The sequence below is a fragment of the Urocitellus parryii genome, chromosome 9, assembly GCF_045843805.1.
Source record: "Urocitellus parryii isolate mUroPar1 chromosome 9, mUroPar1.hap1, whole genome shotgun sequence".
Classification (NCBI taxonomy): Eukaryota; Metazoa; Chordata; class Mammalia; order Rodentia; family Sciuridae; genus Urocitellus; species Urocitellus parryii.
In genome coordinates, this window is record NC_135539.1 from 68,913,326 (window position 1) to 68,934,606 (window position 21,281).

Below are 21,281 nucleotides of genomic sequence, written 5' to 3' on the forward strand. Positions count from 1 at the left end.
GAGTCGCGAGGGAAGCGAGGGCGAGGACGTGGGGAGGGTGCGTGTGGGAGGCTGTGGAGAAGCGAGACCTGCCAGGGAGTCTGCGGTAGTGAGGGAGTGTGGGGCGCGAAGCTTGGGTCGGGCGAGGATGGCACACGAAGGTGACTGGATCTCAGTAGGAAGGGGAGTTGTGGCGGGGAAGCGCGTTAGGTGTAGTGAGCCAGAGCGGGGATCCGTGGGAGAGGCGTGTGGAGGGGAAGGGACTTGGGGTATACTTGGGGCTGGTAGCCATGAGCTGCTTCGTTGACTTCCTTTTAATCGCAGGCTGGTTGATTCCTCGCCTCACCTTTACTCCATGGCTTCAGTTCTCTCTGGCTAGTATTGTGGGACTAAGGAAATGATCGCAGAGTTTTGGGTCTCCAGGTTGGCAGAGTCCCCTGCCAGGTTTAGGGGTACACGGGACCTTTGGAGGTTTGGAGTGACCGGACCTTCAAGTATTATTCTTAAATAACCTGTACAAGTGATGCATCCAACCAAGTAAAAGTGTTACTCTTCTCATTATAGTTTTTAGGTGTTCATAAAAATTGGACGAATCATCAGGAAAACCGTTTTTGAACTCTGGTGAAATTCTAAAGATTTTTAATGTCACTTGATGTATTAGGACTTTTTTTTTTTAAAGAATAAAATCAGAGATTGGGAGATACCACCTCTGTGCTCTTCTGCCCTTAGAACACTTTGAATAACACAGAATTAAAAGGTAAAACAGTATTTTCTCACTCAAGTATTTTCAGAGAAGTCTGATTGTGATTTCATACATAGTCCATATGGTACTTTACAAAGGAATATCTTTAAAAGGGAAACACCACTTTTCTCTGCCCTCTCTCTCCCAGTACACTCAATTGGTATCTGTTTTATCAGTAAAGTAGTTTTACTTTCTTTTGGAAGTTCAGGGTATATTTAGAAAACCAAATAAAATATACAGCCAGTGCCAGGGCACTATTTTGGGAGCTAGAAAGGTGGTTTTTGAAGTTTGGTTTCCTTTTAAGGGCTGTCTGAATATAGTTGTATTCAGTAAAATAGTTTGTGAGAGCAGATCATTAATCATTTCGATTAAAAGATCACTAACTTTTATCTTGATTTTGAGATAGAATCTATCTAAAGTTCTAGTTTTTAATGAGAAAAACTTTTGGAAACGCTTGAAGAAATTTTAGCTGCTAAGTAGAGCTTGAATTTATTAAAATAAGTTTTAGAATTTTTAAAAATATAAATTAATGCCCAGTTTGATTTTTTTTAAGTTAACATAATACAAATGTGTACTGATCTGAATCATTTAAAAAAAAAATCTTACGGGCAGCCAATATAATGGTAAAGAGCACTGGGCAGCCACTAAATCAGTTGCTGCTGCCTCAGTATAAAAATTAAGAATTGGAGTAGATAAAATTCAGTTAGTCATAAGTTGAAAAGTTTCTCATCTTTTGATGGACTTTTCTATGACCTCTGTGAAAGAGAATTGAAAATGGCCTCTTCGTGCTAGCTGCTGTACTAGAAATTTAAAAACTTTTTAAGGCAAATAGCATTATCTCCATTTTATTGATGAATGACTAGAATTATTGGAAAAGTTGCCCAGCTTCTATAGTTAGCAGGTTTCAGAGTTGAGATTCAAATTTAAAGTCTTGACTTTAAAGTGCATGCATGCTATTTTCAGAAGTTGCATTGCTGCCTGTACATAAACCTTTAGGTTTTTTTTTTTTTTTTTAAGTTGTTTAGTTGTCAATGGATTTTTATTTATTTATATGTGGTACTGAGAATCGAGACCAGTGCCTCACATGTGGTAGGCAAGTGCTCTAGCACTGAGCCACAACCCCAGCCCAAACCTTTAGATTTTTGTCATATTTTGTTCACTGAAATTTAGTTCCAAGTGTACTTTAGAAGTATGTTTTTAATATAAGAATGGCGGGCGTAATTCAAAGGAGATGCCTGTACCAAGACTTAAAAGAGTCTTAACAGGGAATCTGTTCTATCATATTCTAGATATATAGAATATATAGCAGGATATATCTTAATTTGTGAATGACTTCTAGAACTTGTAGGTATTTAGAACTTATTAAATAAATGAATATTGTAGAGTCACAAAAATTTGGGAACTAATAAATGATTCTTTAAGAACTTGCCAGGTATCAAGTGAATTTCTTAATGTTTTAGAAGAATTTCTGATTTAATTTTATCTTTTTAAATTAAGCATAAGTATAAATTCTAATGCCATTTTTTAAAATTGAGAATTGTGGTTTCTTACAGCCCTAGAATGTCATTTGTTGATGTTTCACATCAGAAAATACAAATTCTAGCCAGGCATGGTGTTACACACTTGTAATCCCTGAGACTCTGGAGGTTGAAGCAGGAGGATCCTAAGTTTGAGGCCTTGGTAATTTAGACTCAGTCTCAAAAAAGGGGTGGGGTGCGGATGTAGTAGAGGACCCCTAGGTTCAATCACCAGTATTGTAAAAACAAAACAATTAACAATAAAACACAACCAAATTCTATGTAAACATTATTCTGTTTTGTTTTTTGACATAATCACTGTTATCCCTAAATAAAGTTGTGTTATATACTTCATACTTATCTGGAGTCAGCCAGGAAGTTGAAAACATGTAAATAACTGCCTAATCACTATCAGGGACTCTTCCTATGTTTAAGATTCATAATTCTATGATTTGTCATAGTCAGCATCTATGATCAAGTCTTCCATCTCACAATTTGGTATTCTCAGTGTTCTTAACTTTGGTTAAGAGTATGGCTTCAGATTCCAGCTCTGTCACCAGCTGTGAAGGCCTTGGTCAAGTTACTTGGTCAAGTCTCAGTTTACTAATTTATAAGATAGGGAAAACAATAGCCATCTCATAAAGATTTTAGTATTGATTGAGGAAATATACATAAAATGTTTAATATGGTACCAATGAATAGCTGTTAGTATTAAATTGTTTGAAAGTGCTTATTTTTAGGGTATGATATTTTCACATTAAAGATGGGTATTTAATTGAAGATGTGTGAGAACTGATAATTACCCTTCCATTAGTAAATGCTAGTGTTGTCTTGACCATATATAATAGTTACATGTTTTATTTTAGTAGTGATTGTTTAAACAGGAGTAACAGCTGTTATTTGTTCTGAGTTCTACCAGTGGGCTTAATAGGAGCTTTTGGGTCATGTCAAACTAATCATTGAACATGGAAATGCAGGAGAATAAGAAAGTAAAGGAGGAAAAAGAGAAGACTGAGAGAAGGTGCGGACTGTGGCCACTAAACTACTGTGTCTTACAAAAGTTACTTCTGCTGGCCCATGTTGTTTTCTTTGATAATACTTTTTTGTTGTTGTTACTGGCAGAAGTAAATCCTCTTTATAAAGTATTTATTACTGCAAATCTTATTGGTATAGTTTAAAGCCTGCATTTGAAATTATTTAAGAATGCTATGTATATACTTTGGCAGAAATATTATTTTCTTGTATAAAACCTTCAGGTAATTTAAGAATTAAAACATGAATACTGTCCATAAAACAAATCATATTAGAAAACTAGATCTGAATAGGTAAATATTTTTAGAAATGACAAATCCTGAATTTTGCTGGGAAATACTGTTTTTTTGTTTTGTTTTTGGTGTTGCTGGGGATTGAACCCAGGGCCTTGTGCATGCAAGGCAAACACTCTACCTATTGAGCTATGTCCCTAGCCTCAGGAAATAGTTTTTTTTTGTTCCAGTGTTTGTTTTTTCCAGTTTGGCCTTATTTGTAGACTAGTGCTGTCCAATAGAAATTTTCATCATGCTAGAAATATTCTATATCTGCACTGTCCTATGTTGTAGTCACCAGTTGTGTGAAATTGAACATTTGAAATATGGCTGGTGACTGAAGTTCAAGTTTTATTTAATTTTAACTAATTTACACTTAAGTAGCCACATGTGGCCAGTTTAGTGATTTTCAGCTAGTGGTGATTTTGCCCTTAGGGATACTTAATACCTGCATTCACAATTAATTGAGACACTGTTTTGGAGTGGATAATGGTTGAATCTGGGTAATTGGTACAGGGAAGTTCTTTATACTGTGCTGTCACTTTTATGTTTGAATTTTTCTCTAATTAAAAAGTTTAAAAAATAATTGGAAATAGGCGTAACTAATAATGATAGACTGTGAAATGAGATCAGTGTGTTTATTATCACAGAAATACTAGTCATTTTGCATGCTTTTATTTAATCTCACAATTACCAACCTTCATTAATATGTTTTGTTTAAAAAATAGCATCACATCACTAAATAAAATTAATTGTATTTGTAGTACTCACTTTCTTCTACTCTTACAGATTGTCCTGGGTCACATAATGCCAGCTGAGCGTAAAAAATCAGCAAGTATGGAAGAAAAAGAATCTTTATTAAACAACAAGGAAAAAGACTGCAGTGAAAGACGGCCAGTGTGCAGCAAGGAGAAACCAAAAGAGGATCTCAAGATCACTGCCAAGAAGGAGGTCAGTAAGGTCCCTGAAGACAAAAAGAAGAAACTGGAAGAAGATAAGAGAAAAAAGGAAGACAAGGAACGCAAGAAAAAAGAGGAGGAAAAGGTGAAGGCAGAGGAAGAATTAAAGAAAAAAGAGGAAGAAGAAAAAAAGAAACATGAAGAGGAAGAAAGAAAAAAGCAAGAAGAGCAGGCAAAACGTCAGCAAGAAGAAGAAGCTGCTCAATTGAAGTAAGAAAATCTAATCATTAATGTGACGGAATAGGAAGATTGGATTATTTTGGAAAAAATGATTATTTGAAATAAAACTGACTAGGTACACCCCTTTGAGGTTTATGAGTATATTAACTTGTTCTGTTAGTTCCACCCTTGGTTAAAGTCCTTTAATTATTTAGTTTAAGTAATAGTAGTCATGTTTAATAGTTTAGGAGGTCTATGGTAATCTGGATTACTTATTTTTTTTTTGAAAATTTTCTTTTCATTGTATGATAATACTCTATTAATCAGCTACCCTTTTCGCCAGTTTTTTTTAGTATCTCTTTTTCATGAAGTTTAGGTGTGGTAGGCAGTAGTAGTGACCACATTTTGCAGTATTTGCAACCCTGAGAGTTTCATGCTTATTATTTTAATTTTCTTTCTTTTTTTTTTTTTAAAGAGAGTGAGAGAGGAGAGAGAGAGAGAGAATTTTTTTTAATATTTATTTTTTAGGGCTGGGGATGTGGCTCAAGCGGTAGCGCGCTCGCCTGGCATGCGTGCTGCCCGGGTTCGATCCTCAGCACCACATACCAACAAAGATGTTGTGTCCGCCGAGAACTAAAATAAATAAATAAATTCTCTCTCTCTCTCTCTCTCTCTCTCTCTTAAAAAAAAAAAAAAAAAGAAAATATTAATATTTATTTTTTAGTTCTCGGCAGACACAACATCTTTGTTGGTATGTGGTGCTGAGGATCGAACCCGGGCCGCACGCATGCCAGGCGAGCGCGCTACCGCTTGAGCCACATCCCCAGCCCATTTTTTTTTTTTTTTTTTTTAAAGAGAGAGTGAGAGAGAGAGAAGGAGAGAGAGAGATAGAATTTTTAATATTTATTTTTAGTTTTTGGCGGACACAACATCTTTGTTTGTATGTGGTGCTGAGGATCGAACCCGGGCCGCATGCATGCCAGGCGAGCGTGCTACCGCTTGAGCCACATCCCCAGCCCTAATTTTCTTTTTAAAAATAATAAATTCAGGGCTGGGGATGTGGCTCAAGCGTTAGCGCGCTCGCCTGCCATGCGTGTGGTCCGGGTTCCATCCTCAGCACCACATACAAAGATGTGTCCGCCAAAAACTAAAAAATAAAAATAATAATAATAATAATAAAAAAATAATAAATTCATGTTCTTTTTTTGTGGGGGGGTGGGTACCAGGTATTGAACTCAGGGGCATATACCACTGAGCCAAATTCCTAACCCTCATATTTAGTTTTACAATAAAATTTTCTCCCTTTCTCGTTAAAATACTTTAAAAACAAAAACACTACTTTTTATTGGGAAAACTTCAAATATTTGGAAACAGAATGGCATAATGAACCAGCCCCTCTATCTACTCAGCATCAGCAATTGCCTAATTTTCCTCATGGAATAATTTTAAGTATCATATTATTTTACTTGTAAAGAATTCTTTATAAAATTTTAAGTGTTTTCAATACACATAAAAAAAGAATTATCTAATTCAAATACATAATGATTATACATTATTAAGATGTACTTTCATTACTAAGCTTGTATTTGGCTAGAAACTTTCCAAAAAATACTTAAATGTTCATGTTCCCAGTGGTGGACACATCCTTTCTGTTAACATTAGAGTTTTTTGGTGGAAAAATCATAGAATTATCGAGTAAGTCGGGAATGATTATCTAAAAAAGATGATATAAATTTTTTTTTGTAGATTTATATATGTTTTTGTGTTTTAGCATTTTTTTTTTAAAGAGAGAGAGAGAATTTTTTAATATTTATTTTTCAGTTTTTGGCGGACCCAACATCTTTGTATGTGGTGCTGAGGATCGAACCTGGGCAGCACGCATGCCAGGCGAGCGCGCTACCGGCTTGAGCCACATCCCCAGCCCTATATATATGTTTTTAAAGGGAATATTATGCTCCCAACATTCTTAATTTTTATTTATTTGTTTTTATGTGGTGCTGAGGATTGAACCCAGTGCCTCACACATACTAGACAAGTGCTCTACCACTGAACTACAACCCCAGGCCTATAGATTTATATTTCGAAGTTATATATTCTAGTATCACAGACTCTTTTTTTTTTTAATATTTATTCTTAAGTTTTAGGTGGATACAATATCTTTATTTTACATTTATGTGGGGCTGAGAATCATACCCTGTGCCTATTTTTTAGGTGTAGGTGGACACAACACAATGCTTTTATTTTTATGTGGTGCTGAGGATCAAACCCGGATCCCGCCCGTGCTAGGCAAGCGCTCTACCACTGAGCCACAATCCCAGCCCCCTCACAGACTCTTAAAGTCAGATTATTCTTCTCCTCTCAACCCTGCTCAAATTATTTTATTACATCTGCAATCTAAACTAGTTTCATCTGTTCAGTGGAAAAGTGGATGTATCTATGTTTAGCCATTGTTTTTAGGATAAGTTGAGTTTATTCACTTTCTATTAAAGGGCTTTTAACTGATAGTTTTCATTCCTTTCCAAATTTTTAAAATTATGCTTGAATTTTTAGCAAGTGCTTTCTTGAAAGTTTCATTAATGCTCAGTATGGAAAAAAGTATCTAGTATTTCAAAACAGTTTTTTATGCTGGGGTAGAGCACTTGCCCTAGCTTTTGAGAGGCTCCGGATTCAATCGTTAGTACCTCAAAAAAGAAAAAAGAATGTTTTTTTTCTCGCAAAACATTTTAAATAAATTTTCTTAAAATGCTTAATTCCCCCCCCCCCATATTGGAGATCAAACATAGGGCCTCATGCATTCCAGGCAAGCACTCTTATCACTAAGCCTAGCCCTATAATGATTATTTGTTGAAATATTTTTTCTGGACAGTTTTTTTCTGTTTTTATTCCATGTTTTTGCTTGCTTTACATTTTATATCCTTCATGAGCATATTTTATTTTTCATACGGGCAGACTGATTTTTAATTTTGTTTTTGTTGTTTTTTGTAGTGCTGGGGATTTAACCCAGGATCTTACGCACATTAGTAAGCACTCCACCACTGAGTCCCACCACAACCCACATTTTTAAATTTTGATCTAGTCGTTTTCAATCCTTTGCTGTACTCGCATGAAGTATTAATCAGCATATTGAGCTCTCATTGTGTTAAGTCATTAATAAAATGTCTTAAAAAGTAATTAAAAATCAATTTGTTTTTTGTTCCTCTTGGATTCTGATATTCCACTTACATGATTACCATTTCATTGGTGTTTATTCTTATGGGCTTTATCAATGATGCTTTGAAATATATATTTACTTATGTTTTTGTTTTTTATATAGAGAAAAAGAAGAATCCCTGCAGCTTCATCAGGAGGCTTGGGAACGGCATCAATTAAGAAAGGAACTCCGTAGCAAAAACCAAAATGCTCCAGACAACCGACCAGAGGAAAATTTCTTTAGCCGCCTAGACTCGAGTTTGAAGAAAAATACTGCTTTTGTCAAGAAACTAAAAACTATTACGGAACAACAGAGAGACTCCTTGTCCCATGATTTTAATGGCCTAAATTTAAGCAAATACATTGCTGAAGCTGTAGCTTCCATTGTGGAAGCCAAACTAAAAATCTCTGATGTGAACTGTGCTGTGCACCTGTGTTCTCTGTTTCACCAGCGTTATGCCGACTTTGCCCCCTCACTTCTTCAGGTCTGGAAAAAACACTTCGAAGCAAGGAAAGAGGAGAAAACACCCAACATTACCAAGCTGAGAACTGATTTGCGTTTCATAGCAGAACTGACGATAGTTGGGATTTTCACTGACAAGGAAGGTCTTTCCTTAATCTATGAACAGCTAAAGAATATTATTAATGCTGATCGAGAATCCCACACTCATGTTTCTGTGGTGATTAGTTTCTGTCGCCATTGTGGAGATGATATTGCTGGACTTGTACCAAGGAGAGTAAAGAGTGCTGCAGAGAAGTTTAGTTTGAGTTTTCCTCCTAGTGAGATAATTAGTCCAGAGAAACAACAGCCTTTCCAGAATCTTTTAAAAGAGTACTTTACGTCTTTGACCAAACACCTGAAAAGGGACCACAGGGAGCTCCAGAATACTGAGAGACAAAACAGGTGATTTTCAAATGTTTCTCAGAATTGAGAATTTATTTTGGAGCTCATACTTAAAAATGTTTAAAGTCTTCATGCTACTGAAAGAACTTATGGAAAAGGGCTCCTTACAGGTGATTTTTTAACATTCCAGGAAAATTTCCAAGTGTAACAGCAAATACTCATGTTTAAATCGACAATAGATTTTGTTTCTGATTTTAAAAGGAATCTGGCACGTAGATGGTAATTTTTGCTTTGTGGATGTTTTATTCCTGCAATTTTAAAGTTTCCTTAATATTGAGTAAATTTTCTTTTTCTGTCACTTTAACTTCCCTGTTACTATTTTTTGTATGTTTTGATGTTCTCTCTCTAACTGGTTTGCTTTCATTGTTTTATACTTAAAGTTGATAATGTCACTGCAGCTACTTGCTCTTTTTAAGAAATGAGTCATTCATTAGCAGTGGTATTTCAGACCAGAATTTTGAGAAATAGTGCATAAAATTACCTGTGAAAAATTTTCTTTGCAACTATAAAATGCTTTTATAGGAGGTTTCTTCTTGGGGGGCATCCATTTGAGATTCTAAAGGAATAGTGTGTTGTGGCTGTGGTAAATGATGGAAGAGACCTGACAGGGGCTAACTTTGATTTAGACAAGATATTGTAGACTCAGTTGAAAATGCAAGGAGGAGTCACCAAGCTAGAGGTTGATATAGTTTGTGGACATTGAATCAACTTTTATGGAGGAGGGGTGAGGGGTTGCAGAAAGGAGGTAACAGCAGTATATTTTTGGTGAATATAACTAGTTAAATTGCATGGTTGAGAACCTGGAATTACTATTTTTCAGAAATTAGTATGGGGGGAGAGGAGTACCTTTTTCTGTTCCCAAAAGCATTCAGTGGAGAATGGGACTGTCAGTAATTACCACTAGAAGATGATTGACTTAGCTAGAAGAGAACAATACTAACTATATGCCAGTAGAGGTATAGTTAGAACAGAGTCATATAAATGCAGAAATTATGTGGTTAAAGCTGGTGGCCAAATGTCAATGAGAATTTAAGAAAACAGTGTTGTTATTAATGATTCTTAAAAAAAAAAAAAAGGCCATATGTGTGGTAATAGATGCTTGTAGTCCCAGCTACTCAGGGGGCTGAGAGGTTCACTTGAACCCATCAGTTTGAGGACTGCCTGGACAACATAGCAAGACATTTATCGGGCATGGTGGCACATGCCTGTCATCCCAGTGGCTTGGCAGGCTGAAGCAAAAGGATCATGAGTTCAAAGCCAGCCTCAGCAAAAAGCAAGACAATAAGCAACTAAGTGAGACCATGTCTCTAAATAAAATACAAAATAGGGCTGGGAATTGTTGCTCAGTGGCTGAGTGCCCCTAAATTCAATCCCTAGTATCCCCACCAAAAAAAGAGTTTCTATCCTTAACTTGTATTTTGGAATTTTTATAGTTCTCACATATTTAAGGTTTCTTAATTGTGAATTCAATAATCTGTCATCTTCATAGTCTTTTCCCATACTTTTTATTTTATTTATTTATTTAATTTTTTTAATATTTATTTTTTAGGTATAGATGGACACAACACAATACTTTTATTTTTATGTGGTGCTGAGGATTGAACCTGGGCCCTGCCCATGCTAGGCGAATGCTCTACCGCTGAGCCACAATCCCAGCCCTTTTCCCATACTTTTTATTTATTTATTTATTTATTTTTTAAAGAGAGTGAGAGAGAGAAAGAGAGAGAATTTTAATATTTATTTTTTTTTTTAGTTATTGGCGGACACAACATCTTTGTATGTGGTGCTGAGAATCGAACCCGGGCCGCATGCGTGCCAGGCGAGTGCGCTACCACTTGAGCCACATCCCCAGCCCCATTCCCATACTTTTAAAAAAAAATATTTTTTAGTTTTAGGTGGACACAATGTTTTTTGTTTACTACATGTGGTGCTGAGGATTGAACCCAGTGCCTCACACATGCTAGGTGAGCGCTCTACCTCTGAGCCATAACCCCAGCCTTCTTTCCCATACTCTCTATTTAATATATTCACAACTCTTTACTTTGTCTGTATACTAATAAGTGATTAGTTTTATTGGCTACTTTAAGGGTGTTTGTATATTTATTTTTGGTCTCACAGAATCTTAGAGAAAGTCTACAGTGATTTAATCTAGTCACCTCTCCAATTCAGAAATATACTTTACAGATTCATAATGGATCTTATCTAACATTGTTATTCCTCTTAATACCTCCCAAAGGAGCTCAGTGTTCTCTGAACCATTCCAGTGTTGAACACATGCATTTGCTTTGAATTCTTTGTTATATCAAGCTGAAATTGAACTCCCCATAAAATGGTTCATTTTAATTTAGGTTTCTTTTTTTTTTTTTTCCTGGTACAAATAGAATAAAGCTACTTAAAGTGAGAGTCATGAACTTTTTTTACTTGTTCACAATGAATTAAGTATAAGATACTGAGACAATATTTAGAAGTATTAAAGTAATTTTCTATTGCCATGATATTCTTTCTGTATTTTATGAAAATATCTGTAATGATTGGGGGGAAATCAGTCCTTTACCACAGATGTTTGATAAGCACTCCTGTGGGACATGTATCTTTTATTCCCATTACACTAACTTAGATATTTGTAGACTGCCAGCATGTTTTCCGTATTAAATACCCCCAGTTCTTCAGTTTGTTCCAGGACTTCCAGGTACTCCACTATCCTTAGGACATTTGTTTTTGATGCATGCTTTTCTGTGACCTAAAATTGCTTTGGCTTTTATAATATCCTTTTCGTTCTTTTGACTTTTCATTAGGCTTTTTTTCACTAAAGCCAGATCTCTCAAATGAACTGCTATCAAGCTATTTCTTCATCTTGAACTAATACTTTTTTAACCTGAAGTAACCTATCTGCTGACCTTAAGCTTTGACAAGCATATCTTCTGTTTATTTATTACTCAAATTGTTGATAAACAACTTTGTGGCTTTCTTTAGAAATTTTTATTCATTTGGATACAGAACTGTTAATCTATATTTATCAGAGAAGGTTACTTACCTAGTGTAGATTGACATTATCCTTGTGGAAGCCATTTGCCATGGGAGACTTTGTTCACTTACAGACATAATAATTTGGGGGATGTGAGAATCTTAATCATTGAAAACAGTTGGCATATGGCTTCATAAATCACTCATGCATAGGATAGCTTCACTCCAAGCGTCATCTATAGTGTAGATACAGATACCTGACTGAACAAATTAGTGCTGAGGAATGGATTAATGCCCAGTCCCTGCTTGAGCCAATGTTAGTTTTTTCCCTTTTAAGGGTACATTAAAGTATACTGGTAAAATAATCAGTTTCTAAAAGATTGTCCTTTCCAGCCAGATGTGGTAGCACACCTCTGAAAACCTTAGCTACTGGGGAGGCTAAAAGACCGGAGGAGTGCAAGTTCAAGGGCCAGCATGGACAACTTAGTGATACCCTGTCTGAAAAAAATAAAATAAAAAGAGCTGGGCATGTAACTCAGTGATAGAGGGTACCTGGGTTCCTTTCCCCCTACTAGGAAAAAAATAGTTTCTTCTTCTCAATTATTATCTAGTAGGTGTTTTCATTGGAATAAGTCACTGTCAGTAGTTTCTCCCAGTAGGGTTTCTTTTGGGTGTGATAATGCTAGAAAACCAAGTACCAAGCTAGCTCATACTTAAGACTCATGTAGTTAAATTTTTTAAGCCTTTATTCATTATCTTTAAAAACAGTCAAACACGGAATTATTTTCAGTCTAGGACTCATAAGTACTCTCAATCATTTTAATGTAACTTGGGAGATAGCAGTGTTTATTAGAAGTTGTGAAGTCATGATGCAGTAAAGTTTGTACTTAAAAATTTATTCAACCAATTTTTTTTTTTTTTTTTTTTGTACTGGGAGTTGAACCCAGGGGTACTTAACCACTGAACCACACCCCCAGAGCTTTTTTTATATTTTATTTATAGACGGGGGTTGTACTGAGTTGCTTAGGGCCTTTCTAAGTTGCTAAGACTGGCTTTCAACTTATGATCCTCCTGCCTTAGCCTTTTGAGCCTCTGGGATTACAGGCATGTGCCACCATATTCAGCTTCAACCATTTTTTAAACAGACAAGTAAAATTTCTGGTCCTTTCTTAAAGACATCAGAGTGAATGAGCAAAAGAAGTGATTAAATGAGTCATATTGAGCCTTCTAAATTATATTTGGACCTGTTTCATAGTTAATGGTAGCAGGTAGTTTTCATAAGTACTTACGTAGCAGGTAGTTTCTTAGTACCTAAGAAAATTTGGAGTTTTAAGCAAACAATATGGTTGACCTTGGGTAAATTCTTTTTTCTTTCTTTCTTTTAAATACAACCCTTCCATTCTTTTTAGTTATAGATGGACATAATAGCTTTATTTATATTTATTTATTTATTTAATGTGGCGCTGAGGATTGAACCCAGGGCCTCACGGTTGCAAGGCAAGTGCTCTACCCCTGAGCTACAACCCTAGTCCTGGGTTAGGTTAATTCTAATAAATTTGAGTCTATAAATGTTTTATACGAATTTGGTTAAGTGATTTGGGGAGTTATAATTAATATTCGTAAATTTTAAATTATCATCTAGTAATATTTGCCAATTTGGAGTTAATAGCTTTTTAGAAGTTTTGCCTTCTGTTATGTTCAGTGCTCTTAACTTTTCTTTCAAGTGAATTGTACCTATCCTTGTAGTAGGTTGTTTGATCAGTGGTAGTGTTTAAGCGTTGTTAAGTATGACCTCACTGTAGTTTAGACTTAAGGAAGTTCTAAATATTTAAGAGCTCTAAAATTGTTATCTCCTGTTTGATATTCTACTAATTTTGATTAAATGACTTTAATATAGTAGTTGTTTAATAAACACTCAAATGGGTACAATTAGGCTTTACTATATATTCATCTTTTCAAAAGATAATACATCCATAATCAAATTAATTTGAAAATGAGACCAGAAGAAAATTTGATAATTCTAGAGCAAATTTTTATGACAGTTTGACAGAATACAGGAGGACATAAAAAGTAAAACCCAGTGGTTTTTCTTTAGTCTCCTTCATGATAATTTTTTCAAGGTTTTGGCCATGTTATTTTATATGATGGCACAAGGGCAAAGTTAAAAAAGATGTTCTGTATTCTTGCTGAAATTTTTTTTCTTTATTAATTTGGCTAATGGAAGATCAAAATAATACTTGGCATTGAAAGTCTTACCTTCCCTACAGTGTGCTTTGACAGGGTTTTTTTTCCCCCCTTCGGAAAACACCATTTTACTTTAATATAATGTATGACCTGTATGATCTTAATTGATCTTCACATTACTCCTAAAAGAAACACCTTTATTTTGAAGGTAATAGATTTAGGGATTTAAGGAGTTGCCCAATGTTACAAAGATCAGGTTCTTTGCTTCAGTGCTGTACTTTTCACGATTATATAATGCCCATTATTATCTGCATTTAGTACTTTTTCTTCTTTTTAAAATGTCTCTAGTGTTAGCCACTCTGTACTTACCAAGTTATATGTAAAAGATGAACCTGAAAGAGACCATAAAGCACCTGTACTGGGTAGGGTTGCTTTGATATATTCATTTGAGAGACATAATTTCAGTGTATAGAAGATAATTTTAACTTGAGGGTCAGCCTAGTCCAGTATTTAAGAGCGTGGATTCTGGAGCCAGAATTAGACCTTTACTCATTCATTCTGTAATCTTGGGCAAGTTACCTAACATCTCTGTGCTTCAATTTTCCCATCTGTAAAATGGGGCTAATTCTGCCTCTGAGATAGATGTGAATTATGTAATGAATTCTTAGGTTTAAAAAGCACTTAAAACAGTATCTGGCACATGTTAAGTGTTGAGTAAATATTAGTTGTTATGAATATGTTGCCTGCTTAATCTTTTTAAAAACTCTTGATTGAGAATTTCTCATCTTTTTATCATTTTGAGAATTTGAACATTAAACTTATTAAATCTTTTTTTTTTTTGTGGTGCTGGGGATTGAACCCAGGGTCTTGTGCATACAAAGCAAGCACTCTACTAACTGAACTATATCCCCAGCCCTAAACATTATTAAGTCTTAATAGCTTTTTAAAAAATTATTATTATTATTATTTTTTAATTGTAGATGGACAGGATGCCTTTATTTTATTTGTTTATTTTCATGTGGTGCTAAGGATTGAACCCAGTGCCCATGAATGCTAGGCAAGCGGTCTGCTGCTGAGCTACAGCCCCATCCCTCTTAATAGCTTTTTTAAAAGCTAATTTTTTGAGAAAATACAAAACAACAAAATAATCGATACAAAATTTAAAACTAACAAAGTTAACTAAAGATGAAAAATGGAAAGAAAAAATGTCTCTTAATACAAAGCATTAATAGTTTTCTGGTTTATGAGATCAAATGCTTAATTCAAGAATGGACTATTTGATATTTTCTGTCAGTGTTACAATATTAAATGAGTAATATAGAAAGTGCTTCACAGGGGCTGGGGTTATAGCTCAGCGGTAGAATGCTTGCCTTGCACTTATGAGGTACTGGGTTTGATCTTTAGCACCACATAAAAAAATAAATAGAATAAATAAAGATTGTGTCCATCTTTTTAAAAAAAATCTTAAAAAACAAAAAGTGCTTCACAAACCTAAGACTGATACACCATATGCTCTCAGACAGTGATGGCTCATATAAAGTTGAGTAAAGGTGATTTATTTTTTTTTAAATATTTTTATTATAATGAGTAAGACTTAAAATGGTTTTTTTATTGCTTGCTTTTCACATCTGTAAAAGTGAACCAGTTCCTCCCTATTGTAGAATAATTTGAGAAGGAATGAAGTAGATCATAAACATTTTACAGTGACAGTAAATTGATTAACTCCTGTCATAACAGGGGTTGGCATACTATGGCTGATAGGCCAGCTTAGTCCCATGATTAGTTTTTGTACCTTTTTAAATGGTTGAAAAACATCAAAAGTAGAATGATACTTTTTGAAACATGAAAATTATATGAAATTCAAATTTCAGTGTCCATAAATAAAGTTGTATTATAATGTAGTCATACTCATTTGTTTATATGCTGTTTGTGACTGCTTTTGTGCTATCATAACAGGATTGAGTAGTTTCCACAAAACCCTGTGGTCTGTAAAACCTAAAACATTTACTCTCTGGCCTAAAATGTTTACTGTTTATAGACAAGGTTTACTGACCTCTGATTTATGACATTTTCAAAAGAATTGTTTTATTTCAACTTTATGTAATAGATATTTCAAAAAGATAGTAATTAAAAGGATTCATGATGAATTGTTTTTAGCTTGCTTGTATTTTCAGTGTTATATTCCCATGGAAATTTTGGTGAGAGATGGTGGCTGTAGCTCAGTGGTAGAGCATTTGCCTAGCATGCCTTGGAGGCCACAGGTTTAATCCCCAGCACTGCAAAAAAAAAAAAAAAAAAAAAAATTAAATATTTTTTGTTAAGTTTTTTTTCTTTCTTTTTTTTTTTAAAGTAACATTAATATAAAGAAGAGGAACTCTTTGTTCAAATGTGTTGTGAAGTTTAGTTCATAGAGGTGCTTTCTTTTTCTTTTTCTTTTTGGCAGTGTGGGGATTCATCCCAGGGCCTTGCGCCTCGTCACAGAGATTTTCTAAAAACATTGATTTTCTCTTCAGTTTTTATAGAGTTTCAAAAAATTGACACATACAGTACATAAGTTAGAAATGTTTCATTTTAATTTCATTAGAATTTCTAAGTGATTCTAGTGTTTTTGAATGTTTAAGTATGTGTTATATGTTGTTTCTCTACGTTAAGTCTTATATTTAGTCTTATTACATGCTGTGGATTTAATCAGATATTTATGAAATGTTCAAGGAAAACATGAATAAAATTTGTTGTATCCTGTCCTGCTTACCAAGTACTCTGTTTAAGATAAGTTGGAAGGCAAACCAACCAAATCTAAACTTTTTCATTGAGAATTGTTCTTTTTGAATAATAACCTTCTCTTTAGGTGGTTAGGTAGATTAGTGCTGATAAAGAATTTGATCATGGAATTGAGAGTTGGAGGAGGACAAGGTCTATCTTTTTGAAACATTTTAGTTGTAGTTTGATTTCAGTAGACTGGAAAGGAACTGTAGCATAGACGCAGAGAACCATTATTGAATTAAATCACTTTTAACTGACCAGGTTCAGAGTTCCAGGCAAGTAGTTGAATGAGAAGTTGGTTCTCTAGTAAGACTGTTCATTTTCTGTACTCGATATTTATCACTTTGATACTGTTTATGTATCAGAAATCCTTAGTATTGTTTATTTTAACCAGCTGTGTATACTTTAGATGAACAGAATGTCAGAACTTATTAGAGAAATTATTTTTCAGGTTATGTTATTCTGAGATATTTTCCAGTTTCTTTCCGAGTACTGAAATAATGTAGTATTTTTAATTGTCATTAGAGGTTATGAAATCTCTTAGAATAATTATCCCTTCCAACATAATTTGCTTCAAAAAGAACTCTTCAATTTTTATCAGTTAACGTATTTCTAATAATTCATTGCAAACATTTTAAAGTAGCCTACTTTTGAAAATCATTTATTTAATGGCTTAAAAAAACAAAAAGCTTCCAAAAATCACTTGTTTTAGAATTTCTGATTAAAAGTTCCCCCATGTTGGGTGTGGTGGCCTATGCCTGTAATCCCAGCAGCTCAGGAGGCTGAGGCAGGAGGATCACAAAACAAAGTTTCTTTCATGGGTTTTTAGGTTTTAAAATTCATTCATAAACTTATTAGATGAAGCTTTGTTTTTGCCTATAATATCAGTTTGGAATAAATGTTTGAAGAGCGGATAAAATTGTTTTCTAATAATATTTTTTAGAGTTTTTAGAGAAACACTGAATTATCATCATTAGACTATTTTTACATTTTTCTAATGTTGGTAGAATGATATTGTCTAATATATTTAAATTATAAGAAAATTAGCTTTAAAAATTCTAATTTTAGACCCTGAGAGGCCAGATTTGAAAAAGGGAAAATTATTGAAATTAATGACATGCTTGTAAATAGGAACTAATTTTCCTAACAAAGAAAATGTTATTTGGATTGTTTCAGAATTTCAACAAAAGTTTTTGTGAGAATAGATTAACAAAGGAAAGTTTGGAAATTGTTCCAAATAAGAGAGAAGAATAAGTTTAGGCATAATTATTCTACTTTATTTTCTTCTACTATTAAGATGATGTATCTTAAAAATAAAACTAAAAACTCATTTTCTTCTGTGTTTATAAGAAAACTGAAATGACAAGTAATGAGAAAACTTCTAAGTTTTACTTTCGAAAATGACTTAATTTATAATTTATGATTGACTTTAAAACCTGTGTTGTATTGCATTATGGTTTATAAATTTCAGATGTTATACCACCACATAAATGTTTAATACAGAAAAAATTGGACATTTTGTATAAGTTTCAACTATTTATCCTGATATGGTGGGAATTTTGACTTTTTAAATTTTGGTATTCTCCAGTAGTTTTGCATTTGTAATCATAGGTGACACCTATTGGTATAGTGTTATAAAGTGAAAGAATAATTGTATCTTCTAGTCTCCTCAAGATAGCCTGGACTTGGGTAAGTGGGTTGCTCAATTAATATTTGTAAAATGGATAAATAACCAGTATTTATAGTGTAAATTAAGAATTGGATCTATGGATGATGTGGGCTTCTCAAGATACAGTCTTGATTAATACCATTATAGAAGTTTAACTGATTCTGTTTTTGAACCTATTCAAAACCATTGCTTTTGTAATCTGACTTTTGGTTAACTATATGAGTATGGCATAACAATATTAAATAATTTAATTTATAGTACATTGTTAAACATGACACTTATGATAAAATCATTGTGGAGGTTTAAGGATAACTGATTCTATAACTTCTTGCTTTGGAAAACTAATTTGTTAATTGCATTAAATATTTTTTGATTAATTGTATCACAGGAGAGTATTGCTGTAACAAAATAATTTTCATTATTTAGTTGTATATGGTTAAATATTAAAGGCATTTTGAATGCATCATATTTTTTGAGGGAATTTTAATTGTTTAGGTCATTTGATTATATTTTAATTTTCAGATATATCTAGAAAATGTAATAAAAATTTAAGTTATCAAGGAAGGTTGTACTAAATTTGTGTTTCGAGGAGATCGGATTTTTATGGTACATTTCCCATGTAACAACACATGTGTGCTTTGATGAGTTTATCAGATTATTTCATCATTTGCTTATAGGCGTATTCTACATTCTAAAGGGGAGCTCAGTGAAGATAGACATAAACAGTATGAAGAATTTGCTATGTCTTATCAGAAACTGCTGGCAAATTCTCAATCCTTAGCAGATCTTTTGGATGAAAATATGCCAGATCTTCCTCAGGACAAACCAACACCAGAAGGTAAGGTGTCCTTATAAGCACTAACATTTACCTTTAGCCTTGTCAAATGTTTATTATTGAAAATTTAAGTTTAAAATGGCTTCAAAATATTTTAAATGAAGAAATGGTATCAAGGTCTAATAAATAACCTTGAAAAATTATTTGAACTGCATCCTCAAATAGTAAAGACTTTATACCTAGAGAATAATTATTAAGTCATTATAGCAAGTTCCTTCAGCTTCTTTTTAATAGATATCCTCAGATTATATCCAAACCAGGGACCTGTCTTACACTGTACTTGGGATTACAGAAAGATTTACTTGATAAGGTAATGAGAAGGTGAACTGGATATTGAGATTCTAATGTTTCTTTATCCTTATTTTTGATTTATTTGTTTTGAATGATATCTTAAAATGTTAATAGAACTGAAGTTTACTTTGTTGTTTTATGAGATGAATTATTAGTAAAAGGAGTTATTTTTCGTATTATTTCAAAGGTGTTTTTAAACTTCCTTATTCTTTTTCAGCTGATAGGGTTCTTAATACTTTTACCTCATTAAAACAAATATTTGATAAAATAATTATGGCTACATTAGGTAGATAAGTATTAACAAATCATTAATCTTTAAAACATCCTGTCCCCAGATCTAGATGCGGATGAACTTCCTGCATTAGAGTGTGGAAAGGGATCCTCCACCACAAGTGCCATTGGCAGGTCTGAAAGGCAGGTAGCTAGCTGGTTTACACTAATTAGCAAGTAGTGAAGCCACAGCACACATTTGGATTTTATGGATAAGATGCTTATTTACAGAGGCAAAGAAAGGAGAAAGAACCAATTGTAAGGCTGAGTTTCTAGTCCATTCCTCAAACTATTGGAATAAAAAAACAACTACTAAGAAAGTAATTCAGGGGGCTGGGGATGTGGCTCAAGCGGTAGTGTGCTTGTCTGGCATGCTCGAAGCACTGGGTTCGATCCTCAGCACCACATACAAATAACAATGTTATGTCCACTGAAAAACTAAAGAATAAATATTGAAAAATTCTAAAAAAAAAAAAAATAAAAAGAAAGAAAGTAATTCAGGCTGGAGTTGTGGTAGAGCGCTTGCCTAGCATATGTGAGGCACTGGGTTTGATCCTCAGCACGACATGCATAAAATAAAGTTATTAAAAAAAGAAAAAAAAAATTCAATGCTTGGGATGTAGCTCAGTGGTAGGCACTTGCTTAACATGTGTGAGATCCTAATACCACAAAATAATAGTAATGATAATCCAGCAATCCCATATACTTAAAAATCTTGAGCGAAATATTTGTAAAGCATGATTTTATAATGAGATGCATTTTGTGTTCACATCTGCAAAAAGGAATAGCTATTGTATACTCTACACTTATTTTATTAAATTTACATATAATCATGTGCATAATTTCTACTAATTTTTTATTTCAAAAATGAACTGGTCTCATTCAAGAGGTTGAAGTAGGAGGATGCAAATTTGAGGCCTCAGCAACTTAGCAAGTCTGTCTCAAAATAAAATTGAAAAAGAACTAGGGATATAGCTTTGTGGTAGATTTACTAGCCTATTATGTGCAAGACCCTGGGATCAATCCCCAGTGTCATTGAAAACAAACAAGAAAAAGAGTGAGTCTCAAACTGGGGCCCCACTCTCATTCATCTCAGCATTGCTGGGGATTGAACCTACACCCTTAAGCATACTAGGCAAGCTGTCTACCACTGTGCTACATCCCAAACCCAAACTTTTTAATTTTTTAAAGAAGTTTCATTGTAGAATTTGTTTTTGTTGAGTCTGACTGATTTCTTATACTTTTCTCAGTATATTTTTAATGATATTTTAGAACCGAAATCTTTTCGTAATAATTAGCATTCTTTGGTATTTGTTTAGTTGGTTTCTTTACTGTTTTTCCCCAAAGAAATTGTACTGAAATTTAGGCTAATTTTAAATTTTAAATGAATTTAAAAGGTATTTTTAGGCCTTTTCCAGAGATAATAGATCTTGGTAAAATTCTGGCATTTTTAGAAGGTATTTTCATATGGTATAGAATTTTAGGGTAAGTTTTTTCTTCCTTGCAATATAAATTAAAGATGTTGCTTGTGTTGCTTGTCTTCTAGCTTGCA

At 33.8% G+C, this 21,281-nt stretch overlaps 1 protein-coding gene across 2 annotated transcripts in view; it reads left to right on the forward strand.

The window, feature by feature from the left end:
• Upf2 (UPF2 regulator of nonsense mediated mRNA decay) overlaps positions 1-21,281 on the forward strand; it is a 115,247-nt gene that overhangs the window by 444 nt on the left and 93,522 nt on the right. For both annotated transcript variants that reach the window (XM_026408550.2, XM_077802257.1), the window contains exons 2-4: positions 4,332-4,711; positions 7,974-8,753; positions 19,011-19,171. In XM_026408550.2, the coding sequence (XP_026264335.1) occupies positions 4,350-4,711; positions 7,974-8,753; positions 19,011-19,171 (1,303 nt within the window). In that variant the 5' untranslated portion in view covers positions 4,332-4,349. The remainder of the gene's footprint in view (positions 1-4,331; positions 4,712-7,973; positions 8,754-19,010; positions 19,172-21,281) is intronic.